The sequence below is a fragment of the Globicephala melas genome, chromosome 3 (genome assembly GCF_963455315.2).
Source record: "Globicephala melas chromosome 3, mGloMel1.2, whole genome shotgun sequence".
NCBI lineage: Eukaryota > Metazoa > Chordata > Mammalia > Artiodactyla > Delphinidae > Globicephala > Globicephala melas.
The window spans coordinates 26,195,872-26,223,382 of NC_083316.1; the positions used below are offsets into that span (position 1 = coordinate 26,195,872).

General features: G+C 42.4%; 1 protein-coding gene across 6 annotated transcripts in view; it reads left to right on the top strand.

Annotated features, from left to right (window-relative positions):
- PDZD2 (PDZ domain containing 2) overlaps positions 1-27,511 on the top strand; it is a 377,542-nt gene that overhangs the window by 320,813 nt on the left and 29,218 nt on the right. For all 6 annotated transcript variants that reach the window (XM_060295693.1, XM_060295694.1, XM_060295696.1 and 3 more), the window contains 11 exons: positions 2,134-2,245; positions 8,918-9,063; positions 12,571-12,690; positions 13,502-13,616; positions 16,474-16,547; positions 16,684-16,909; positions 17,725-17,842; positions 19,486-19,618; positions 23,876-23,957; positions 25,432-25,466; positions 26,187-26,334. In XM_060295693.1, coding sequence (XP_060151676.1) covers positions 2,134-2,245; positions 8,918-9,063; positions 12,571-12,690; positions 13,502-13,616; positions 16,474-16,547; positions 16,684-16,909; positions 17,725-17,842; positions 19,486-19,618; positions 23,876-23,957; positions 25,432-25,466; positions 26,187-26,334 — 1,309 coding nt within the window. The remainder of the gene's footprint in view (positions 1-2,133; positions 2,246-8,917; positions 9,064-12,570; positions 12,691-13,501; positions 13,617-16,473; positions 16,548-16,683; positions 16,910-17,724; positions 17,843-19,485; positions 19,619-23,875; positions 23,958-25,431; positions 25,467-26,186; positions 26,335-27,511) is intronic.

Consider the following 27,511-nt stretch of genomic DNA (forward strand, 5'->3'; position numbering starts at 1 on the left):
GGAGACCTGCCAATCCCGGACGTTGTAATAGGAATTCACCAAATTTATCTTTGTTTTATATATCAAGATTAATTTGTTTTCCCAATGCCTCTTCCTCAATTCGCCTACATCTCCTCATTTCTCAGAATTTTTCTTTTCTTCTTTCTCATCCCAAAAGATACTTGAACTTGAGGGGGATGGGGGAAGCTTCCAGATCTTTTATATTACATATAAGAGTTAGCTAGAAACAATTACCTCTTAAAAAGGGGGCTTACCTGGGAGATTACTCTTACTGCTTACTTTATACGTTTTCATAAACTGAATTTGATATACAATGTATAATTTTTATTATCTGTTAAAATTCAGGGTTTCTTTTTTCTTTACATTATGATTACAAGACTTTCCAATGACTGCTAAGTGGTAAAGGATATCATCTGTGTCTTTTTAAAGGACATGTATGTTCCTTAGTGTGAATCATACCTATTTTAATTAATATGACTTTTTTTCTCCAGAACCTCAAAGGAAAATAAAATTTCAAATGAGAAGGCTCATTTGTTCGATGTATCTCCTAAGTTTTCTACATGTAAATTTACCCCCCAGATTTTTTTTTTTCCCCCCGATACGCGGGCCTCTCACTGTTGTGGCCTCTCCCGTTGCAGAGCACAGGCTCCGGACGCGCAGGCTCAGCGGCCATGGCTCAGGGGCCCAGCCGCTCCACGGCATGTGGGATCTTCCCAGACCGGGGCACGAACCCGTGTCCCCTGCATCGGCAGGCTGACTCTCAACCACTGCGCCACCAGGGAAGCCCCCCACTCCAGATATTTTCATAACCACTCTCAAGCACATGAGTCTCCTTCTCCTCTCTAATAAGCATGGCTCTTCTTAGCATGTTGGGCTTTTCTCAGATGGAGGACCAAGGGGCCTTGGGGTCATCCTTTCTGCATAACCTCTTGGTGTCTGATAATGTAGACATACAACTTACAGACGTGTGGGCTGACTTCATAGATGCCTCTGTGTGTCCTGGGTGGTGCTTGATTCTGGAAGGTATTTAATCATTACTCAGGAGTGTTAAAAAACAAAATTCAGCTGAGTAAATTTGAAGATCTAATTGGCTTTATTCAGCAATTCATGTCTCGGGCAGCATCCCATCTAGAAAAGAGAAAGGCACTCTGAAGAGTTGTACAAAATGGAAGGTTTTATAGGTGGACAGAGGGTGGGACGGAAGTTACAGGGCTGGATTCTTTCAGGCAAGGTTACCATCCCTCAAAGAAAAATGGGGTTTCAGGCAGATTACCTCACTGACCAGGAGATTACTGGCTGACTGGTTTAAATTCTACTCCTGGGAGAGGCTGGAACTGCAGTTCCTTTAGGTATGAAGTCTTGGTGGGGCTTAGCACAAGCAACTCCATTTTGGAGTTGTTGTTTCTTTTTTTTTTTTTTTCTTTGCGGTACGTGGGCCTCTCACTGTCGTGGCCTCTCCCGTTGCGGAGCACAGGCTCCGGACGCGCAGGCTCAGCGGCCATGGCTCACGGGCCCAGCCGCTCCGCGGCATGTGGGATCTTCCCGGACCGGGGCACGAACCCGTGTCCCCTGCATCGGCAGGCGGACTCTCAACCACTGCGCCACCAGGGAAGCCCTGTTGTTTCCTTTTAATGGGAGTGTAACACATGGAATATCTGGTTGACCCAGGGTGTAGTTATTTGGCTGCCACAAAATCAAGGCTTTACTGTATTTTAAGAATTTTAGAATTGAATTTAAAATTTCTGGTTTAATCATTGTTGTAGTTTGTACTGTAGGGAAAAGCACTGGCCCACCAGTCAGGAGACCTGCAGTCTACTTGTGGCTTTGTGACCACCTGGGTGACCTTGATCAACACGCTTTCTCAAGAAACAAAATGGCCCCATGGACCCTTTCCAGTTTGAACCCTCCCTGATTCTATGCTGTGCGTTGAGATGCGTGCCGAGGAGGAACTTGTCAGTGTGAGGCTGTGTGGTTCCAGGTTATCTGAAGGGCTGTGCTTTGATCCCGTGAACCTTTTTTCTCATGTGACACCTGTATTGCTGCTGCTTGAGCCTGAGATAATGTCTCAGAGGAGATGGCAGAAGTGGCCGCAGACTAGCCTCTCCCATCAGCTCTGTGCTTTCTGCATTTCAGATGCCTGGGACAGAGGGCTCCCAAGATGCATGCGGCCCCGAGGAATCCAAGGGGTCCTTGGAAAGTCCGAAACAAGGAAGCAGTAAAATGAAACTCAAGAGTCGTCTTTCAGGTATGTGGACTCTTTGCCTGATACACCCGCCTGAAATGGAGCTTCCAGCCTCAGGAGCTCGGGAAGATAAAGTCATTTGCAGGATGAGCTCTTTTTTTCCTTAAAACCTCCAAATTCTTTTTCCTTTTGATGGTGCGTGCCCCGGGCATAACAGCCACCTTCAACCTGGCTGCCCACGTCAGTATTTTTATTTGAGTCATAATGAAATGAATGTCAACATCTCTGTTTGCCTCTGCTTAAACATCAATTTCCTGTAGTGTTTGGTTCACTTACTTCAACAGTACTTAAGGTGACCCTTTCACTGTGGAATACTCCTGATGGCCTATCTTTCCAGCAAACATACCTCTTCCTCAAACCCCTGGTCCATGGGAACCTGGGGCAAAGAGCTATTTATTTAGTAACAAATCTGCATCTCAACTAAATGGGGTAGGGGGAGGGGGGAAATGGGATGGAGGTGTAGTTTTTGTAACAAATAGATTTGCCATTTCCTGGGCACATCATAGCAGCTGGCCTAGGCCCTGAGAGAGAAAGTCAGAGGCTGTGTGTGGGGACTTCTGTGGGTCTGAGGCACTTTAGCCTTTACAGGCTCTTTCTATAGAAAAAAGAGGGAAAAAACCCGCAAATTATATTTCATGGCTGCGCTGGTATAAAGATACAAGCTGGATTCATTATCATCTATTAGTTACTATTATGTTCATTTTTTTTCTCCTGAATTTAAAAGAAATCAAAACATTTTTGCGGGCCCCTAGAAGTGGCATGGGCCCTCAGCAATGTGTCTGCTGGTCTCACGGAGAAATCACCCCTGGCTACCCAGCTGTGAAAGACATCTGGTCTAGCAGGAAAAGCAGGCATTTGGAAGCTTGGTGCAATCAAGTTTACCCCTCAGCTCTTGAGTTACCTTATGACCTCGGCCTGGTTATTTAACCTCCCTGAACCTCCACTCCCTCGCCTAAAAAAGGAGATGATCATCCTGACTTTGAAAGGTTGAAACAAACAAAAAACACATAAAAGCACCTAGGACAAAGCATGGTGTATGGCCATCCCCCAGTATGTCAGTTTCATCTTCCTGCCGTCTCTGGCTGCCAACCAAGAGCATCTCCAACCCACATTGCCTGCCCCCTACTATTCTCAGGTAAGGTGGCAGGTTTAGGACCATAAAATACATCCATTTAAAAAAAAAAAAAACTCAGTGACAAAATGAATTGCTTTGTATTTGTAACTCAGAATAATTAGGTAGTGTCTATCTGACTGAGTGTTAGGATATGGGTTTGCGACAAAAAGCAATGTGATGACCAGAGTCTGATAAGACTAGAGGGAAAGATGGTCCTCACATGCGGAGAACGACCAGCTCCCCTTCAGCCCCGAGGAACAACTGAGAGAAATACAGCTAAACCCTATGTGTGTTTGCGGTGGGGAAGGAAGTTTTAGGTCAGCTGTCTGATCAGCACCTTATAAACAGTTCCCAGGGGAGGGTCATAGAGCTCTGGGGAAATACAGGGACCTTTGAAACCAGTGCAGTCACATTCCTCATTTTATGGATGTGTCCAGAGAAGGTAAGGGGATCCCAAAGGTCACTCATTCAGTCTGTCTTCCAGACAGAGTTCTTCCTACCCACCCCTTGGCTTCCTGAGGAACTTGGAGAGAATCCCATTCCCCAGTCTGGGGCTTTACGGATACAGATGTGGGGAGGGGATCCTAGCTGATGACCTTCCAGATCTATGATTCTCCATGTTCGTACTATTAATTTAGAATGTGCAGGACATTCAGCTGAGTAGTAAATCCAGAACTGGCTACTCTTTGCCACAAATGGATGCCACCCTCTCTTCCTGTGTTTTTCCTAGACATCCAAGGCCATAACAAGGAAATATAGTAGAAGAAGCACATGCACAAAGTCAGGAAGAACTGTGTGCAATTCTCAGCTCTGCCATTACTGGCTGTGTGACCTGGGACAGGTGACTTAACTTCTTTGGGTCTCAAATTTTTCACCTGTAAGATGAGGGTTATAATTGCAAATCAATGTGAATGCCTTCTAAATGCTGGGCCTTGTTGAGAGATCCAGTTGAGCGAATGTATATGGTACCACAGCTCCCAACTGTGGCAGCAATAGGTCCTCACCACATGGTAGCTGCCATTGTTATGACCGTCGTCATCAATATCACGTTCATCATTGTCATCTTCATTATCATTATCATCGTTCTCGCTCCCTCTCAAGAGGGGAAGATGCTTGAATGGGTTCAGATAGGAAGATTCTCAAGAACTTGCAGGTCATGATAAGGCACGAACAAGAGGTATGAAGACTGAAATGTCTCTGAGTTGTGATACTGGGGGAGGCACCAGAGGAAGCAAGATAAAGGATGGCCAGTACATTGGCGGGGCTTGGTAGAACACAGGAGGAGGAAACCCGGGGTCTAGACTTGGGGCAAAATGCATGAGAAATACTTAGGGACGATGGGGAAAAGAATTGGTTAGAGAAGTTTTTGGCAACTGTTTTTCTGCCTCAGCTATCTGAAAGATCCAATAATCCAACAGTAACGATGATTCAGTCCAGCAGAGAGATTTGGGGGAAGGAGATTCTTGGCATGGGAGGTGATGGTGTGGGCAAAATTGGGTAAAACTTCAAGTGATAGTTATATGCTTCCCAGTTTGGGTAAGGATGTGGGTAGAGGACAAATCCTCTCCTTTGAGGATCATCAGGCTAGAGCAGTGAATTCATGTAGCAGGATAGTGGGAGCTAAGACTGGAAAAGTAGTTTGGAGGCACCTTAAAGAGGCTTAAGGAATTGGTTCTCCATTCAGTGCTTTGAAATATGTTCAGTCTAAAGACATTTGAATGCAGGAGATTTTAATGTGATCACCTCCTAATTTCTGTGTCCTGTAAACCTGGATATTTATTTCATATTTTCTTAAGCGAGTCACTCTGGTATTCACATATCAGTATATTATCTACAGACACTACCGTATGTGGTTTCTCTTCTATCAATGGCAAGTGCTTCCCTGTCAGCTCAAAAGGAATTTTCTTCTAATAAATCTTCTTCAGATGAGTAAGCATGCCAAGATAGATTAACCTGGTCATGAATTATTAAGGAGGTTCTGTAAAGAGTTTCCAGCCATTTCCACTAAGATTTGGGCCAGTCTGGCTCCAAAATGACTAAAGCGATTTTATGGAACATTTTTCCTGATATTCTAACCAGAGTTTTCTTTACTTCATACCTCCTTTTTTTGCCAGCAGGGTCCCTTTTAACTTTGGTATTTTTGATTTATCCATGTTAATGCCTTAGGTTTGTGAAAATGAAAATTTTTCTTTTGATTGCAAAGGAATTTCAGGTGTTTGAAAACCTGAAATTCGAATCACAAAGTTAATATGTAGCTTTTGAAAAACCAGGCTTTTAGAAATGTCCATTATAATATAACTGTATCAGCCCTGTTCTAACTTTTCATTACTATTAAAAACGCATCAATATAGTATATATTTTTAAAAGAGGACAGAATCATCTTGTTTTATTCCATGAAAAACTTCCTGAGAAATTTTTAGATAAATTGAAATTTTAAGGCATCAAATGAAAATATTACATAGTCTAGGAGAATTTGATATTTCAAAGAATCTATATGTATATATAGTTATATACACAAACACATATATACACATGGCTCTCCACATATATATAGTATATAATAAACATCATAATATGATTATAGCTACATTCAATGTAATTGAGCCATCATTTAAAATTAAAGTCCCGGGCTTCCCTGGTGGCACAGTGGTTGAGATTCCGCCTGCCGATGCAGGGGACACGGGTTCGTGCCCCGGTCCGGGAAGATCCCACATGCCACGGAGCGGCTGGGCCCGTGAGCCATGGCCGCTGAGCCTGCGCGTCCGGAGCCTGTGCTCTGCAATGGGAGAGGGCACAACAGTAAGAGGCCCGCATACCACAAAAAAATAAATAAATAAAATTAAATTAAATTAAAGTTCCTTAAACCCTCATACACTGTTGGTGGGAATGTAAACTGGTGTAGCCACAATGGAAAACAGTATGGCGGTTTCTCAAAAAACTAAAAATAGAACTACCATATGACCAATCAATTCCACTCCTGGGTATATATATAAAAAAAAAAACTAATACACTAATCCAAAAAGATACACGCACCCGTGTTCACAACAGCATTATTTACAATTGCAAGATATGGAAGCAACTTGAATGTTCATCAGCAGATGAATGGATAAGGAAGATGTGTGTATATATATAATGGAATATTACTCAGCCATAAAAAAGAACTAAATAATGGCATTTGCAGCAACATGGATGAACTTGGAGGGTATTATGCTAACTGAAAGAAATCAGACAGAGAAAGAGAAATACTGTATGATACCACTTATATGTAGAAGCTAAAAAATACGACCAACTAGTGCATATAACAAAAAAAGAAGCAGACTCACAGATACAGAGAACAAACTAGTGGTTACCACTGGGGAGAGGGAAGCGGGGGAGGGGCCATTGGGGTAGGGGATTAAGAGGTACAAACTATTAGGTATAAAATAAGCTACAAGGATATATTGTACAACACAGGGAATATAGCCAATATTTTATAATAACTATGAATGGAATATAACCTTTAAAAACTGATTCACTATATTGTACATGTGTAATTTATATTATACATCAACTATACTTCAATAAAAAATAAAATAAAAAAATTTTAAATGATTAAAGTCCCTTAAAATATCTTATTTTAAAATAGTGTATAATATAAACTAAGTATGATAAAGATGTCTTTAAAAATCATTACTATAGGGGCTTTCCTGGTGGCGCAGTGGTTGAGAGTCTGCCTGCCGATGCAGGGGACACGGGTTCGTGCCCCAGTCCAGGAAGATCCCACATGCCACGGAGCAACTAGGCCCGTGAGCCACAACTGCTGAGCCTGTGCGTCTGGAGCTTGTGCTCCGCAAGAAGAGAGGTCACGATAGTGAGAGGCCCGCGCACCACGATGAAGAGTAGCCCCCGCTTGCCACAACTAGAGAAAGCCCTTGCACAGAAACGAAGACCCAGCACAGCAAAAACAATAAATTAATTAATTAATAAACTCCTACCCCCAACATCTAAAAATAAAAAATACCATTGAGAGAGCGAAAAGGCAAGTCACAGACATGGAGAAGATATTTGCAATACATAGATTCCACAAAGGACTCATATCTAAAATATATTAACAATAAAGAAAATAAAACTCTTGTAAACCAACAGAGAAAAATCCAATAAAAGAATGAGCAAAGAAAAAAATAATAAAATTTTCTAGTAGTCCAATTAAAAAAGTAAGAAGAAGAAGAAAGGAATGAGCAAAAGACTTGAACAGCCTCTTTACAACCTTAAAAAAGAAAAACAGCCAATGAATACTTGAAAAGAAGCTCAATCTCACTAGTCCTCAGTGAAATGTAAATTATGAACCACAGGGAAATACCATTATATATCCAGCAGAGTGGCTAAAATTAGAAAGACTGACACTGCTAAGTGTGACAAGGTAGTGGAATAGCAAGCACTCACACACCCTGGTGATCCTGCATGGTGAAGGGGAACATGTACCTGTAACCCAGCCACGCCTCTCCTAGGTACATCCAACAGATACGTCACAGAATGTCCAGTAACAGTATATTCTAGATCGGGGTCAGCAAGCTTCTGCCCACAGCTGTATTTGTATGGCCCACAGATAGAAACGCTTTCTACGTTTTTAATGCATTGTAAAAAAAATTTTAAAGAATGTGTGAATGAGACCATTTGTGACTTGTAAAGCCTGAAACATCTACTATCTGGCCTTTACGGAAAAAGTTTGCTGACCCTTATTCGGGATCTGACACTGGAAACAAATCAAATGTCCATCAGCAATAGAATGGATAAATAAATTGTGCTGTGTTTATACGATGAAATAGTATGCAGAAAGGAGAGGAACAAACCATTGGAATGTAGCAACATGAACGAGGAGCCCGATACCAAAACACACATATTGTATGTGTTCATTTATATCAAGTTTGAAAATAGGCAAAAGTGATCTGTGGTGTTAGAAGCTGGGATAATGGTTACGCTTGGGTGAGGGGGTTAGTGGCACAAAAGGGGATTTGGGGATCTGGTAATATTCTATGTCTTAGTCTGGATGTTGGTTATTGGCGTATTCATTTTGTGAAATTTCATGGAACTGTACGTACACTTAATGATTTCTGCCCGTTTCTGTAAGTTGTTACACTTTAACCAAAAGTTTGTTTCAATAGTCATTGCTATACATGGAAAAAGGCATCCCCCAATCATGGAACTATACCAACCAGAAAGTGATATGCCTCCAGCACTAAGAAGTCGTCTACTGATAGCATTCTCACTATTGTTTATTGCCTTATCAACCACAGCTACATCTTACTTGGATGAAACATATACATTGCCCTTTTTGAAGCTGTTCACTTCCAACGAGCACTTTCATCCGAGCCTGGCATTACGGCCTCAGCACGCACCAAGCTTCTGCAGGGCTTGATGGTTGAGTGCAGTGAGCTGGGTGCTTTGAAAGTACTGAAGTATTCGACACCAGGCCGTCTGAGCCACCGTGAATGTGGGTGGAAATCGACAAGTTGATACCTATGCATGCTCTTAAGATTCTCTTCATTCTGTATTGAGTCATGTTTCCCCTCTGTTTTTTCAAGGGGGTGTGCACCGTCTAGAGTCTGTTGAAGAATATAATGAGCTGATGCTGAGAAATGGGGACCCCCGGGCCAGGATGTTGGAGGTCTCCCGAGATGGCCGGAAGCACTCTCTCCCCCAGCTCCTGGACTCAACGGGCACAGCACAGGTAGTGCAGCACCGTGGAGCCCCTGGCTTTCTTATCCAGTCACAGTTACTTGGTTAGGGATGGAAGAGCATGTTTCCAGCCCTGGGTCTCCAGGTTTGCTTTTATTCTCTCCGAGACCAGCAGGAGCTTCCGTGCTCTGAAGACCTGTCCGTCTATGAGGGCTAGGGGTATTCAGGACTAGAGATATAGCATAGTCAGTGAGATCTATCCAGGGAGGCTAGAAGGAAGTAGTCAGCCTAATATTTGAAAATAAAAGAGAAGGAAAAAAACCTTGATCCTCTTTCTACTGTGTGTTTTGGAAACGAGAGCTGCTTTCAACTGCCAGGAGACAATGGCGCGTCATGGTCTGTGGTAAGAACCACCATCTCTTGTTTAGTGGGTGTGTCATGTGTCAGCATAGCCTGGTGGGTGGGTAGGTGTGGGGACGTGTGAGGGACGGAGGCGGTTGGGTGTGCCTGTGCTGTGCCTGGGATCCTACTTGTTATAGAGTCATGGCTCAAACAGCCAAGGTCAGAAGAGGCTGCCAAGAGGGGTGAGGAAGGTGGGGATGTTGATATTCCAGGGCCCATCGCCGCCAGAGCTCGGGGCTCCACAACCCTGCTCAGGGGCTCATCCTCAACCCAGTAGAAACTGGATAGATGTCTCATAACCAAGTTGGAGGCAGGCTTAGTCTCTGGGGAACTTGTGGAGTGTCTTTGAGCCCTGGCACCATCAGCCAGAGCGCTCAAGAGGAGTCATTGGCATCTTGTCCCCAGGCCTGAAATGAAGTAGAGATGGAGGGAGGAGGGTGTGGCAGTAGTGACACCTGTAAGGGCGTGGAGACTCAGGTAGTTGGTTCTAAAAGACCTGGCTCAGGGCATCTGGGTTGGGCCCTTGCTTTTCGTGTCTCACCTTTTTATAGGTAGGGCAACTGAATCCCAAAGAGGTTGAGTATTTGGCTCCAGGCGATGCACCAGAATCCCTGCGCAGGGAGTTTGCCTGACCAATAAAATTAAAAAGTGCCCGTGTTTCCGAGGCAGCTGCTGATTAGGCTGCCTTGTGTTGAATCCCCCCAGTGGCAACTTGAATTGGGGCACCGAGCAAAAGCAGAGCAAAAAACTTGCATAGGGCCTGGTTAGAGCTCCTCTAGACCCATGTCTGGAGACAAGTCTGTGGCCTGTGCAGAATGATCCAATTGGATCAGCAGAGGCGGGGGGAGATCAAGAAGTCATAGGAGAGCCGCGTTTCAGACGATTTTAGTTAGTGAGGAAGGTGAGAGCAGATCTGCTGCCATCATGGCCAAGGATGTCCAGCATTGAGGTGCTGATTTCCTAACTGACCCGCGGAGGAAACCTGATCGTATTTATAGCCCGGGAATACCTATTTCTTCTAACCAGGCTTCTAAGAACCAGGAAGCACAGGCTAGTGAAGATTTTAAAGAAGAAACTTTTTTTTTCTTCAAGTTGTTCTTTCCCTTGTCTTCTCTTCTTATTTTCTGCCTTTTTTTTTCTCCCAGGATTCACTTTCCTTCCTTCTTTCCTTCCTTCCTTCCTCCCTCCCTCCCTCCCTCCCTCCCTTCTTTTCTTTCTTTTTTTCTTTCTTCCTCTTCCTCCCTCCCTCCCTCCTTTCTTTTCTTTCTTTCTTTCTTTCTTTCTCTCTTTCTTTCTTTCTTTTTCTTTCTTTCTTTCTTCTCTCCCTCTACTAAAAAGTATTGTCTAGAATAGAGCTATCCAGTAAAACTTTCTGCAGTGATGGAAATGTTTTATGTCTGTACTGCCCAATATGGTAGCCATGTGTGCCTTTTAAGCACATGAAAAGTGGCTAGTGAGACTGAGGAGTGCATTTTTAATTTTAATTCATCTTAATTTAAATATAGATAGCCACGGGTGGCTAGTGGCTGCCATATTGGACAACAGAGGTCTAAAAATGTAGTGGGACCCCTGAAACTCTTCAAGAGAAGAGTGAAGCATGCTGGCCTCTGGTTCCCAAAGGGGAGATGGAATGAGGTGCTCCTGGAGGTTGGTGATCAGAGAAAGAGTTCCCTTATGAGTCTGCACATGAACCTCTGTATTTGAGAGCTATGCCTGGCTATTCCCATGACGGTTTCAGTAAAAGGGTGGTAACCTGGCCAAGCCAATGTCATTTTTTTAATGAATCAGAGTCTGGGAGGCCAACATGGCTGACAGATAATTTTGTAAAACAGCAAAATACAATTGTTCTAAGTTGCCAAGAATACGAAAATATCATTAGCAGATATCTGATTTCTAACTTTGAATGTAGAATATGCTAATTAAGGATAAACTATTTTCTAGTGTCTCTTTTCTCATATTAAACATGAAATGATTTTTTAGCATTTTTTGTTTATGCTAGAATATCTGTGTCATTTAAGCAATTTATTATTCTAAGAAGAATAGCGGGGCTTCCCTGGTGGCGCAGTGGTTAAGAATCCGCCTGCCAATGCAGGGGACACGGGTTCGAGCTCTGGTCCGGGAAGATCCCACATGCCACAGAGCAACTAAGCCCGTACACCACAACTACTGAGCCCTTGCTCTAGAGCCTGCGAGCCACAACTACTGAACCCACATGCCACAACTACTGAAGCCTGCGTGCCTAGAACCCGTGCTCCTCAACAAGAGAAGCCACCGCAATGAGAAGCCTGTGCACCTCAACGAAGAGTAGTAGCCCCTGCTCGCCACAACTAGAGAAAGCCTGCACGCAGCAACGAAGACCCAACGCAGCCAAAAATAAATTAATTAATTAAAAAAAAAAAAGAATAGCAAGGAGCTAGATTGTCGCAATGCTTTAGCAAGAGATTCGTTCAGTCTCTTGTTATAAATAGTGCACCCTGCTTACACACGTGGATATGCTGGGTGATGGACAGGAAAAAGAGATCGAGATTTTGAGCTGCTGTGTGCCAGGAAGGGAAAGTGTGGCTTGTGGGAAAGTATTTTATTTTCCAAATGTGAGGGATTAGAACTAAAGCTGCTGCAGTCTCTCAGCGGGATCTTTTATACTAAATAACAGTTGTCTGGGTTTGCGGTTTGGGTTTTATAAGAAACAAGGGCTTGCTGAGTTTTGAGTGAGTGAATTAAGCTTAAAATGGTGAGATACTTTCTAACCATGATTGTGAACTTGGGGTAGGGCGAGGGTGACTTCCAAGGGAGAACCCGACCAGAGGATGGTCATTCTGTATCTCGAAGGCCTCTCGGTTTCCGGTTCCTATCTCTAATCCAGAAAGCGAGAAGTAGGATCTGTGGAGTAGGGTCAAGAAAGAGCAGCCCCAGGTGGTTGCCAAGCAGTTCTTTGTGTGGGGGGAAGAAAGCATGACAGCCAGACACAGTTGGGGCTGTTCCTTCAATGTTCTTTATAATAAACTTCATTTAAGCCACTGGACCAGATATGGACCAGAGGGCAATGGCTGTCTAACACAAAAGACAACTGAGGTTTTCCAAATCTGAGTATATTTTTATGCCAGAGACCACAGCAGGATGAGTGAGACTACCTCTGACCTCATGTGCTGACTTCTAGGAATACCACATCGTGAAGAAGTCTACTCGCTCGCTAAGTACTACTCAGGTGGAATCTCCTTGGAGACTCATTCGGCCGTCGGTCATCTCTATCATTGGCCTGTACAAAGAGAAAGGCAAGGTGAGCTCCCTTCTGTACATTGTTTTGCTCTCCAGGTAAATGTTAGCATATATGTTTTAAATGGTTACTTTTTAGTGTTGTTTTTACATGAAATAAAAAGTAAAAGGTATAAAGAAGAATAGATTAAGTGGTCTTTGGGTGGATTTGATTGGATTCCCTGGCATCCTTTCCTGTGGGCCTCCAAGTGACATCATACCATAGTTGCCCTTATGATTTCAAGAGTCACCACCCGGCAGCTAGGGCACAATCAAGGATCGGGTAAATGCCCCAACTTTTACCACTATTGAAAGAAAGTCAGACCCTGCAGCTTCAGAGAATAATCCCAGTTATCCTTTGGAATGAATTTCATGGCATTGCCATTATTATAAGAGGAATAGTATAAATAATTTGATATTATACAAATACCAAAATATCCATTTTGATATTATACAAAAACAAAAGAATAAAACAAATATGGCGCCTGCACAGTGTGAAATGACTCTCGTGAGCTATTAGTTGATCCATGTGAAGTTGACATCTTTGGAGATCAGAGATTGTCAAATCTAGCAATTTCATATGTTTACCTAAAACTTTCACCCTTTAATGTAATGCATAGCTAGCGCAATGCAAATGGATCTGAGGAGGGAAATGGTGAAGGGAATACAGATTGACTTTACAGCTAGTTAGCTTAACTCTGAGCCTGTTTGGGAAGGACAGCTCAGTTAAATACTACAATGAGAAGGGTGCCCTCAGTGAAATACTGCAGTGGGAAAGGATGCCCTTAGTTAAATACCACACTGACAACCTGGACCCCCACCTCCTTTGCGTGTAGGGCCTTGGCTTTAGCATTGCTGGAGGTCGAGACTGCATTCGAGGACAGATGGGGATTTTTGTCAAGACCATTTTCCCAAATGGATCAGCTGCAGAGGATGGAAGGCTTAAAGAAGGTAGGAGAAGGCCTCTTGGTGGTCCTCAGTGCCAGTGAGCTTTGATTCCAGGAGAATCTGCCTCCTTGCAGGATGTGAAGCAAATGGCACAGCAGCTAAGTCTGTGGGCTTGGTAGTCAGGTAGACCTGGACTGAATCCAGCACTTACTACATCATGACCTTGGACAATTGATAGAACCTGAGCTTCACTTTCCTCTGTTGTAAACTTGGGATATTAATATGTACCTTGAGGAGTTGTTGTGAGGATTAAATGAGACATTATGTGAGAAGTGGCTTGATATTTTTATTTGGGTCTTTAAATGTCTGTCTTGTCCCCTGGGTCTTTGATTGTGTTCCTTGCCTTGAAAATTCCTGAGAGTTTGCAGTGCATTCTTGCTTCGGGGCTGGAGTACAGAAACATCTTATACATGCTCCATAGCACCTACCATTTTGCACACATGTAAACATACTAAACAAGCACTTTTGTGCTCCCAGCTTTATTGAGATATAATTGATAACTGCGTGTATTGAAGGTGTACAACATGATTTGACACACATATTGCCAAATGATTGCCAGACAAGGTTAGTGAACACCTCCATCACCTCACATAATGACCTTTTGTGTGCTTGTGTGGTGAGAACATTTAACATCTACTCTCTTAGCAATTTTCAAGTATATAACAGTCTTGTTAACTATAGGCCCCATGCTGTACCTTAGATCCCCAGAACTTGTTCATGAGTCCTGATTTTTCTCCTCCTTATTCCATACTTCCTGCATGGAATGATTGAATCACACTATTTCTAGTTACCTTCAGAAATGCTGTGACTGTTCAGTTCAGTTGGTCCAAAGATAGGTGATGTTGTGTTTAACTAGCTTATTTTCTTAAAACTGATTAAGAGTGAATTGGAGCCTCCTTTTTTGTAGGTAGAGCAATCCCAGAAGCCTGTGTGCTAACGATAATCCGTGACCGGGCTTAATTTTTTTTAATTAATTTATTATTTTTGGCTGCATTGGGTCTTTTTTGCTGCTCGTGGGCTTTCTCTAGTTGCAGCGAGCAGGGGCTACTCTTTGTTGGGGTGTGTGGGCTTCTCATTGTGGTGGCTTCTCTTGTGGAACACAGGCTCTAGGCACGTGGCTTCAGTAGTTGTGGCACGTGGGCTCAGTAGTTGTGGCTCACAGGCTCTAGAGCACAGGCTCAGTAGTTGTGGTGCACGGGCTTAGTTGCTGCGTGGCATGCGGGATCTTCCCGGACCAGGAATTGAACCTGTGTCCCCTGCATTGGCAGGCGGATTCTTAACCACTGCGCCACCAGGGAAGCCCAGGCTTAATATTTTGATGGTAGAATATTTATTTCTGTCTCAGAGGAAGGGTTAACTCCCAGGTGGTGTTTGTGTCTAGTTTCACAACATTATAAAATTTTAGCCAAGCATTTTTATAACACATGTGCCATGTGTTCACTTGATTGAAATTCATCCTGCAATGCCAGTAGAATGGAACAAAGTGGAGGGGAAAAAAAAATCGATAGGAGAGGTTAACAGCACTTGCTTCTCCTAAATACTGTATTTTCATATGTATTCGCTTACAATAAATAGAAGTCATCAGAATGGATTTTCAACCTGTTGGATGATCTGTCTTTTAAGTAATCTTGCAAAGATTTTTAAGGGCATGAGCCATTATGTTAATATTTCTACCCTTTGCCCAGGTGGAAACAAACCAAAAACCTCGCCTAGTTGAGTAATCGGTTATACCAGGTGATTTTTAAACAGATTATTTCACTTAGTTTACAACTTCTGTAATTGCATTAAAGAGAAGGCACATAACAATGGGTGGGGTACTGCTACCTTTTTAAACTCATATACAGGATTCCTTTAATGGATTACCCCACGTGCTCCTGGGATTGGCTGTTCGTGAGAGGAGAAAACGTGTGTTCTTAGGCTGCTTTGTACTGTGTTGTAGGTAAAGGGAGTTCCTCTTCCGTACCATACTGCTGTGCAAGGTTCATCTGTTCTTCTCTCTTGCACATCTTTGTAGTGTTTTTGATGAACTGCTATTCCCCAAAACAGACCATGTCACAAGAGTACAGAACCGGAAACTAGCTCTTTTAAGTCAACAGGATGTCCAAGTTCTTTTATGTTCCCAGCAGACACTGTCAACAACTTGAAAAATGACCTGTGCCTTCTTGGAGTTGACGATGAGTCCAGGATAGTTTGAGGGAGAAGAGAGAAAGAGAGCGAGAGAGAGAGAGAAAGCAATTTGATATTAGTCTACAGTAATCTCTTAGAAGCGTATAATAACTAGCCAGCTTAATGACTGAGAACCTTGAACACCATCAGTAAGACCAGGCATCTAGACTATGGGGCTGGATGTAGACGGGGGGCTGCCACTCCTAAATAATATCTCACGAGTTTTTTTGTCTCTATCATTTAAACCATTTTTCACACGCCATGTCTTTCTGCAAATATAGGCAAGGCTTCTCACATGTTACATGTGTTTGGCCTTCACTGCCAGTGGGTTTAAGTTGTAAAACAAAAACCATAAGAAAAGACTAGGAATTCAGTTTTTGTAGTTTGACCTCGAAATGTAGAACATCTATTATCAGACTTGGCAGTGGCTAGAGAATAAGATCTTGATGCTTCCCACAGTTGTTTTAGTTAAAGATGGTAATATAGAATTACTGCAAAAGAATATGCATTGTCACTTATTGTCCCATTTTGTGACATTCCTTGGAGCTAAGCTAATGAAAATAGATTGGAACAATAAAATTCATCTTATAGAGTTGTAAATCAGGGACCATATGGTATCTTATTCTAGTACTGACCAAGCAGATTCCAGTAAAAAAAACTTGATGTTAATGTAATTCTCAAATTTGGTCACTAGGGGATGAAATCCTAGATGTAAATGGAATACCAATCAAGGGCTTGACATTTCAAGAAGCCATTCATACCTTTAAGGTAAAGACATTCTTATTGATCGCCTTTGTCTTCTTTGTTTTTCTTTCTTTCTTTCTGGTTTGGGTTTGGTGATTTTTTTTTTTCCACCCTTTGATAAAAGGACAGCCTGAATGTTTTAGCCCTTCTTGTTTTTCAGCAAATCCGGAGTGGACTATTTGTCTTAACGGTACGCACCAAGTTACTGAGCCCAAGCCTCACACCCTGCTCCACACCCACACACATGAGCAGATCCAGCTCCCCAAACTTCAACACCAGTGGGGGAACCTCAGCGATGGGTGCCGATGAAGCCAGTTCTTCGTCCCTGGGACGAAAGGCCCCCGGGCCAAAGGACAGAATTGTCATGGAAGTAACCCTCAACAAAGGTGATACCAGCTCTTCCTCATTTTTGTTACATTCTCTCAAATAATAATTTGTAATCTGTTCTTAGGTTAATTTTTTATATTTTTTTCTATGAATTGCTCCTTTGGAACACTCTGCTACCAACAACATATGTTATTCTCTAAATGGACAGTGGGATCAAAAGTAGAGATTTTAGTCATTTTACTAAAGTGAAGGGAAGTTACCAGTAGCACGATTTTTTAAGCTCTCTCCAGATGAATCATGGTGTGTCAGAGACTCATGTGAAAAACATCACTGACTAGCTTAATTCTAGGGCTAATAAAACATTTTAAAGAATGAAGAATATAGTCAAGAATACAGTTAACACCAGTAACTGAAAGTCTGGGTGACACCAAATGTTATCACTTTTAATCTTTGTCTCCTTTTCCTCCCCACCAGCTATAGAAATATGGTGAGCAATTAAATAACCAAGAGATTAGTTGCTAAAAAGAGAGGCGAAAGAAAACCTAAAGTTGTGTATGCAGAATAGAAGATATTACTTGGACTCTGCCTATTTCCAAAAGCAGCTTCGAGGAGGCTCTTTAGACTAAGAAGAGGATGGATCATTGATTGAGTAATTCACAGTCCATAGTTAGCCCCTGGTTCTGCCGTGGACTCATTAACAGAATATGGCCCTATTGACAAAGAAAAGCAAAATTTGTATTCTGAGTCTGGTCCAAAAATAAATGGTTATTGGTCAACATATACATTAATGCCATTTCAGATCACTTAATACTGCTTTTCAGATTTTGTTGTTGTCGTTTTTAATTTTGTTTTCTTTCAATGACGCCTCCCACAGAGCCCAGAGTTGGATTAGGCATTGGTGCCTGCTGCCTGGCCCTAGAAAACAGCCCTCCAGGCATCTACATTCACAGCCTTGCCCCTGGATCAGTGGCCAAGATGGAGAGCAATCTGAGGTTGGTTGTAAACCTGAAAGTTTAGAGTTCTGGTGTGTTTGTGAATATGCAAATACATACATATGTAAGATACCTGCGCTGTTACATTCCCCTGTGGGATTCTAAGTGTTTTTATTATTTGCGGTCCTATAGCCAGGATTACAATCAAAAACATCTCCAAAGATGAAAAGATAATATAAATGAAATTTGGTTGAATTCAAGAACTCCAGTTCTTGGCTTTCCCTACCAATTTTGTTCTGTTTGGACTCAGAAGTTCAGTCTCAGAAACCTGACACAATACAACTCTATATAGATATCTATGATTATCCAAATATTTTCTTTCACTTTTATATTCATTTATGTAAAATTCATAGGAGATACTGGGAACTTCTCAAAATGGTTTCAGAATCACTGGATACAAGAGAGTCCGGAAATCACGCCCTTGAACAGGAGGCCTTTATTATTAAGTACAATCTCCTGAACCTTTCCTGTTGTTTTACTCCTTTTTAAGAAGTGACGTCTAGATGCCTACTGTCTGAAATCACCACGTGTCTGATTTCTCAGTTCGGCTAGTTGAGTTGTAGATTGGGTATTCTGTTTATACAAGAGAGGTTTAGGTATTCTATTATAGAGTAATTGCAGTGGGTCTGTGCCCACCTAAACTTCACAAGAATGTACACGTATTGCACGAAACACTCTGTGCAGACAGTATCATCTTTCTCCCCTCGAAGTTTCTAAGTCCTTGAGCAGTTGAGGAATTGACAAAATGACATTCCTTGAGGTTGCCATTTTGGGGTGCTGTTAATAGATTATATTATGTTTTTAGTTAATCATCAGAGTGAAGTTCCATACCGAAAAAAATTTAGCAAATCATCCAAAGTACATTAAAGAAAATATACTTTTAGAACCCAAGGAAAAAAAATCCTTTAATGACATCCCAAGATGATGTTTCTTTCTTGAATGGTTCCATATGTCTGGAGCCTGCCAAATGAACATTCTTCAAACCCCACATAAAGAGTCTTTGTTCTCTCGTACTGAGTTCTCTCCCTATAATTTCAAGTCAAAATGGGCATCTTGTCCCCAATTTCTCATTTGTTCAAATTTGAAACGTTTTTACAAATTCTTGGGTAACCTTTGAGCTTCAGATATTTCCTTCTTAAATTATATTACAATAATCATTTCAAGATGGTAGGGAAAGAGAAACTGATGGTGGTCGAGAGACTGTCACTTGATGATCAGAAGGTAGACAGACCTGAGATCAACAGTGTGTGACATCTGGGTAACCTCTCTGAGCCTGTGGCTTTATCTACATAATGGGAATAAAAATACCTATTCAAAGCATTGTTATGTAAATCTCTCTGTATAGTGCCTGGCATATACTATGTGTTCAAGAAATGGTAGCCTTCATTGTTGTCCTTATTAGCAATTTTATTTAACTTTACTACTTCTGAAAATGCAGATAGATATGCGTAATGGTCTTTGTCAGTTTAAAACCGAATGTGTTTATGACTGTGTTGCTTTTTTATACGTATGCAAAGATGAAAGGATGTCATTTGCCTTGTTAAAGTCTTCAGAAAAGATTTCATATTATAAACCTCTCCCAGAAGGAAATCTTGTAAAAAGCTAACTGTTACCGCAGAGAGTTGATCATGTTGCCTCCCTAGCCGCGGAGATCAAATCCTGGAAGTGAACTCAGTCAACGTCCGCCATGCTGCTTTGAGCAAAGTCCACGCCATCTTGAGCAAATGCCCCCCAGGACCCGTTCGCCTGGTCATCGGCCGGCACCCTAATCCAAAGGTGAAGTATTTCATACTCTCCTGAGTATGGGAAGACAGCTATTTGTCCAGTAGCAATGACACACATGTTCCTATGCCTACTCTTTGATGAGACAGTTCACCCAGCTAGGGAAGGGAATCAGCCTGTGGCCACACAGTGACCAAGGTAACTGATACACACGGGAAATGAACCACTAATCTGGACTTCTTCGTCTCTACACTCAGAAAATTTTATTAGAAAATGTTGACAATATGTTTGGTGAATTTAAAATTTGTGGAAGGTAGGAGTGCTGGGTTCTGAGTAACCCCCAGCTGATTGTTCGATTTCTGGTGAGATACTTAACCTCTTTGGGTTTCTGCATCCAGAAAATCTGAGAGCAGTAAACTAGGTGATCTGTCCAGGCCATCCTGGACCTGAGCAAAATACTCCGGTGTAATTAAGGCTTAAGAGCCCACTAATTTTTTTTCAGCATCAATATCACATAGTTGGCCCATACTAACTTGCAGATAATCATAGCCCCCGTATCATTGACCTCTGCTATTTACTTGGTTGTATCTCTTCTACTTATTCGATTGCTTTTAATTTTTTAAGCTAACCACAGGACACTTTAGCAAGTTCAACTCAACCCACTTCGAGCAGTAATTTTTGTTGTTTTTGAGCACTCCAGGTAAAAATCTTTTAAAATTAGCCTATCTCTAACATGGTAATCAGGTTGTATTTTACAAAATTTGACCTTTCAACAACTCAAAATGCTTATTAAGAACATTAGCTCTTCCCATGCCCGTCATGTGGCCACCCCTTTTGTATTATTTGTGGTATTATTTGATTACATCCTAAATGGTCCCAGGCTGCTGTACTGGATGGACTCTTATGCCATTTTAAGAGTAAGACGTCTGTGCCAGGAGACCTGGTAGGTCCTCCCATGGGCCACATCTGAGATTTCTTTAGTGCATTAACTTTATGGGGTCATTTTCACTGTCTCGGTGGTGTTCATTTGTTGACCAGTTTCCCCTGTACAAATAAGCGCTATCCAGCTATGACTGCAGGCCTTGATTTGGGAAGGTGATGTCAACCACAGTGCTTGAACAACGATTGCCGTCAGACTGATTCAAACTCAACCCCACTACTTTCTTTCCCCCAGATCGTTTTCTCTTGTCTACGAGCATTCTTTAAAATGTCTTACATTAAAAACTGCTTGAATAAATATCATCAATAGAAAATCAAGTCCTGCTTCCTCCACCTTTTTCCATTTTTTCTACTTGGCACTCCCCATTTTTCTCCTTTTTGTTCTATAGTCCTGACTTTCCCTTAGAATCTGTTCTAGTTTGTACCCCCGCTGTCCCCATGAGTCTCTCTGGGTCACTTTTAACACCACTTTGCCTCATAGTCTCAGCTCCTCCCTCCGGGGTCCCCGCTTGGATTCCACTACCCACATGGCCACTCCTCTCACCTTAGGGAGCAGCCCAACAAGCTGTGGCTGACCCAGCACATCCCTCAGCAACATAGAAAATTAAGTTCTCCGTGGGCTGCAGTTGTTGGCTTCCAGGCATGCCTGACTTCAAAATCCATTCCAACCTAACACAGGTCATGATTTGTTCGGAGGTCTGCCTAATCTCAGCCCAAAGCATCTGCCTCATTCGCCAGTACAATCAAACATCAAAATGGCATTCCGGTGCAAAGCATAACAGTCCTGGTGGACTGGTGGTCTGTGATCCCGTGGAACACATGGGTTGACTCATGTTTCTAGCCGCAGTAATATGGTCGTCAGGATGGTGCTGGAGATGTGTCCAGTGAAACCAAATTTCAGTATTTGTTTGACTGGATTTCATGTTTCCTCCTAGGTAAACATGGTGTTCTTAGTTGTAACATCATACTATATTTTCCTTTTGGTCAAGATTCCATTTTACGTTGAACGTATTTTTGTACCGCTTATCCCAACATTTTATGCCAATAGTACATTTTGATACTAAACGTATGTGCCTTCTCAGTTTTCATGTTGTTCCAAGAGAAATACCACAAGGATTTTCTTTTCTTCTGTTTCTCATAATGACTGGAGCAGTGGCTGCCCGATTGGGATATTCAAACCCTCCAGGTCTAGACAAGCTAAGATCTAGACCTGCTCGGGTGGCAGCTTCTAGCTTACGTGAAGTAGAAGAAAGTAACAGAGGCTCATTATTAATGGGTCCTGCGGCTTTCTAACTTTTGATTAGAGTTATCCAGGAGATCTTTCACTTGTTTCAAACCCCAGCCATTTTTTTTCCCACTCAGAAAAATAGTTGTGAATATTGAAAGTCTAATATCAAGAAAAATTTGCAACCTCTGTTTAATGGCTCAATTATACAAAATTACTCTTTGCTTTATGAAGGTATGTTGGGGGCGGGGAGATATGCCTGTGTGCATGTGTGTGTACATATTTATTTCCTGTGACGACTACTGGAGAGGGTTACATAAAAGCTATGATGTGATGATGATTTATCTGTTAGGTTTAAGTGTCATGCTGAATCCTGTACAGAAATATTTATTTACTTCTTAAGGCAGATTGCAAACTCCAAATATTTTTTATGCTAAACGTTATTTTAGTACACAAAATGACCATTCTACATTTAAAATATTCTTTAAAAAAGAAACTATACAAGTTGCATCGTTGTTTTTTAAAATATCTCATAGTTCAGCATGTATCAGGCTTTTTAAAAATCTTCCTACGAATAATTACAGTTATGGATAACAACGGATGGGGGGTGTGGAAATCCATGAGTTTACCATGATACCAATAAATATAGAAGGAAAAGATAGTTATCAAATCACCGTTTTGAAAACTTCATCGCAATTATTGATTCAGCAAGAATAATCAATGATGCTAAAAGCATTGAGTGGAAATATATTGGGAAGCAGGATACAGACGGAGTTTCAAATTGTCTCCTGACAGATTACTCATTAATGACGACGACAATAGCAACAAATCCTGTGGAGAGATCTGGTGAACTCACCCTAAACAAGCGGTCAAAGTTAGCCCCAGTCATGAAGTACACTGACCCTGAGTGCCTCTGCGATGCACTGAGAAGGGAAAAGTTTTTGTAGTTTGGTAGTTTTTCTGCCCCCAAATGCATAATGTAAATCTAAGCAGGAAGAAGCTATCAGACAACTGCTAACTGAGGGTTTGAATTGACCTGGTTTCTTTCACGTTGTCAACACCAGGAAAGACAAAGGCTCAGAACTGTTTGGGGTTAAAGGTTGCTAAAAAGACGTGAGACCAGGACCCTGCGTTGCCTGACCGCCACCCTAGCCCCACTGCGCCCTCCCACCACCACCCAAAACATTTTTTTCTCTAAAGCATTGCTAGGCAAGGAAGTTGATGGGTGACAGGCCACTAAAGGTCCACCACAGATAAGGAGCTTGCACCAGAATGTAAATCGGTCACATCACTGTGCACACAGTTTAACTCAGTTGACGTTTTTCCCCTCGCGAGACATTGATCAAAGAAGCGGAGCGCTGATTTGCCTTCTCGAGGAAAATCCTTATCTCCTCCCAGCCTGGCGTCAAACTTTCGGTGAATTATTTCCAGCCTAAAGACACACTCTGAGTGTCTCTGAGCATTTCTGAAGGATAGTATTAGGAATGTGAAAGGTATATTAGACGGTCATTTGTATCAACATTAAATTTCCTGAGCATAATAGTACCAGGGGTATTTAAGAGAAGGTCCTTATTTTTAGGAGATACTTGCTAAATTATTTACAGGTGAAGGGTCACGATGTCCGTAACTAACTCCCAAATGGTTTAGTAAAAAGTTATAGGGTGTGTGTGTGTGTGTGTGTGTGTGTGTGTGTGTGTGTGTGTAACGATGGAGCGTGAGTATAAATGTGGCAGAATGTTACAAAATACTGAGTCTAGGTGAAGAGTATACTATTCTTGTGCTCCTCTTGAAAGTTTCACCTAAGTTTGAAATTGTTTAAATAAAGTTTAGGAAAAAAGAATTAGAAGTGAGTGTTCTAGAGAGAGAATATCAGCCATGTTGTTGGTAACTAGAGCTGAATGCTTTGCTTCCTGAACTTGGGAACCCTTTGAAGTTCTTGTTTTGAATACATTGTTTGAAGCAATCGTTAACCCAGCCACACTACCTTACATGCCCTGATTTATTGCTTCAGGGGGTGGTCATAGTCTTTGGCCCTGCAGTTTTCCTCTTTATCTGCACTCCAGCCTCTGACTCTGGTCCTAGCTACTTGTATTGGGGAAAAATAAATAAATAAAATCGTCTAATTTGTGCTTTCTGCTGACAACCAGGTTTCCGAGCAGGAAATGGATGAAGTGATAGCACGCAGCACTTATCAGGAGAGCAAAGAGGCCAATTCCTCTCCTGGCTTAGGTACTGTAATTGCACATCTTCATTCAACATTCAGAAGAGTTCCTCGTTGAGTTCCCCCCAGGGGCACCCCCCTGCCCAGTATTATTGGAGTCTTGGTAATTATCACATTTGGCAGAAGTAGCTGTCAAAGAGATTCCAGGCTTTCTCTTTGCTGCCGCTGCTGCTTTTGATTTCTGCAGTTATTTAATGTGCTGTATTAAAGTTCCACCCATGTATGCTTCCTACACTGCCTTAAGATAATTTGCAGAAACGAGTGAGCAGCATTTCAGGTGTTTATGTGCAATTCATTTGAAATGTTCTGGGTGGAAATGAAGTGCTACCCAAATACCAGCTGTTTTGGTAGACGCAGGGAGGGTACAATCCATCCAAAAACCTGGGATTTCTTTATATGAATTAAAAGTTTCAACTCAAGGGTAACAGAGGCTGCAAAAAATCATGATTTCCCCCTTCTTAGGTGGAAAGTTCAACCAGAGAAAGGATTGAGGTAGTAAGAATTTTATATGAATTTAAAATATGAAACTTTGCATCAAGTTGGAAAAGTAATGTTTCCTGTAGAGTGGATATCTAAAGGGGCTCTGCAGACATGTCTGAACTCAAGATATTAAGATTGATGTCGGGAGGAGACTGAGGCATGAGTTACTGGTTGTCAGAGGCAAAGGAAGGCATACAGTTTTTTGGCAACCGTGAAATACCCTAATTATTTACATCCATAATTAATATGTTGAAAGTAGGCATAGCCATAATGGGCTCTTTGTTCAGCTAACTCATTCTCCTGACCTGCCTGAAGGCAGTCCTCTCATAATCCCAACATATCCATTCAGTCAGTTATAAAAGATTTTATGAAGCCATGATCCTCAAGCCCAAGATCTTTTTGCTCATGGAATATAACTTAAAGTCTCAATGCTGAGTCTTTTTGTCCTTCAACTAAAAACTAAAATAGATATTCAGCCCTCTCCCTCATTCTTCCATGAGTTTTTTGGGCTGGTCTTCCTTGGTTCATTCATCCTTCAATCCATTTATCAAATATCACTGAACACTTCCTAGATCCTAGTGCTAAGCCCTGCAGGGCCAGATCACCGATAGGTAAATAGTCGAGGAAGGAGATGAGATGCATCCACTTGTAATTAAATTATATTGTGCATATGGAAATTGGGATATATATATATGGAAATTGGTATATGGGTAGTATAAAACATTTTTGAAATTCAGAAGAAGTTTCTTCCAGCTAGGATCATCATGGAGGTAGCCGCGTCTGAGGGTTTGAAGCATGAGCAGAATCTTGGGAGGTGGGACAGGATGGGAATCAGGTACCTAGGTAGACTGCACGCACGTCCATACGCACGCACGTCCATATCCACGCAGCGAAGGAGGTTTTGTTTAATATGATTGGCTCCTTCTTCTCCAGTTAAGGAGGTGAGCCCTTCTGTAAGGATTTGAGCTTCAGTGACAATATGGTGAATTTCTCCCCCAACAGGTACCCCCTTGAAGAGTCCTTCTCTTGCAAAAAAGGTGAGTCAAGACACACTGCTGCCTCGCTCAGCTGGCCCACGAACCAGTTCCTGAAGCCCATAAGTCAAACTGCAGATCCCAGCCCATATTTCTGTCCATGAGTCATTTTGGCCACTTTACGCAGGAAATGGCAACAATGTTCATTAGAGAACAAGTATACAAATGTGTGTTTATTAAATATTCATCCAGGAAAAGAACAGAACAACAAAATAAAAGAACTAAGCTACACTTTGAAAAATAGCTGCTTCATAATAAAGGGGGGCCCTGGTCAGTTTGCGGGAGGGTACCTGCAACTTTAAGGAGAGTGTGGAATCTTTCTCAGGTGGACGTTCCCAAATCCCAGTGGATCAGAGAACAGGAGTCAAACTCTCCTATTTTGTTGTTGCATCAATAGGCTGAGCCCGTGCCTTGGAATTCTATTCTACTTCCTACCTCTTCCTCCAGTGTTCCTCCTGGGATGGTTGATGTTTTGCTGCTGTGGCTTTTCTGATCACAGCCAAAAAAATATTGCTTAAAAACATTGTCTGGCAGCCATTGCCTTTTAATGCATTGTTTAATTTCGCCATCCTAAAGTAAATGGAAGTAGGTGTTTACCATCAGAGCTGTTTTGAGTGACCACAGATGAGAACAAAGTGTTTTCGGGAAGATAGGATGCAACTACTGTTTAAAATAATCTGCTTCTGGTGCAAATTCCTCATCCCGCACTGCCTTCTTCAACAGGACTCCCTGATCTCCGAATCTGAACTCTCCCAGTACTTTGCTCACGATGTCCCAGGCCCGCTGTCTGACTTCGTGGTGGCCGGCTCCGAGGATGAGGACCCCCCTGGAAGTGGCTGCGGCAGCTCCGCGGAGCTGCCTGGCGCCTCCCGTAAGCCATGACTTTTCCGATTCCACGATGTGTTGGTTTATATGTCACGGTGCTGGGATACGAAAAGAGAACTGGAAATCACACCTCTGGTTGAGTAGAAGCCACCTTTCTACCCTGGCTAAATTCAGAGTTTGCTCTTGGGAAATGCAGCCCACTCTTAGTGGCTGGCCCCCCACTTCTGTGGTAAATGGGCTGGGCTGACGTTCTGTACCCGCAGTGTTGAAGGATGCTGAACCGCCCCCTTTGGATGGTATTTACACGGTGTAGTCTTGGAATTTATGGCACCAGATCGTGGCTGGCAACCTGATGGCCTTACGTTTTAGGGCAATCCTAGCCAAACTCCTTCCCTCGCTAGGCCCTAACTTAATTCTTTCGAAGAGGGCAGTGAGTGAAAGATTCAGAACTTAGACGTTATCAAATAGGGATTTTTAGAAAAAGACCTCATTGATTATTTTCTCGGTATAATCTGAAATAATGATCTGATGTGAACCATACTGACTTCTCATTCCTGCCGGCATGGTTTCCTTTTGCTCATTTCTCCTGTTTGCATAAGAAAATCCCTGGTGTCGGGCGAGGCAGATGAGAACCCGTCTAGCTCATTGGGAGCACGTGATGTGCCTCCTCTGGTCTCTGATAGAAAAGTTGCAAGGCGGAAGCACGTGTAATCTTTCACTACATTTAACGAGAAGCGGAGAGTTTGCAGAGCAGCCCACGCTCTCCTTCCCTTCCCAGGTTGGAGTTTATAAATCATGTGTAATCTCAGGCTTCACTGTGCCCGTTAATCAAGCCCCACCTCCAACTTTTGCAGATGAAGGAAGGACCTCAGGTGATAAGAAGGCCCAGGTGTGCAGGACCCGTGGGTCCCCGGGCATCCTCCCACAGAGGACTATTCGGCGGCAGCATTTAGGTCGAAGTCAGTAATGTGTTAGACATCACGGATGTTGACAAGTTAATACATTTCTGTCTCTAGGCAGCACACATGTTTAAGTGAAACAAACCAGAGGTTAAGATATTTTTAAAAAGTAGAAAAACAAAAAGGGAGACCAGTAGGAAAAGGAGAGAGGGAAGCCAGCTCTCTGCTCTGTGGAGATCCCGAGAAACCGTATCATTTCAGCCTGGTGTCCAGTAGCCAGAAGGTGTGTATGTGGCATTTGTGAACGTGGAAATGCTCGTGTGT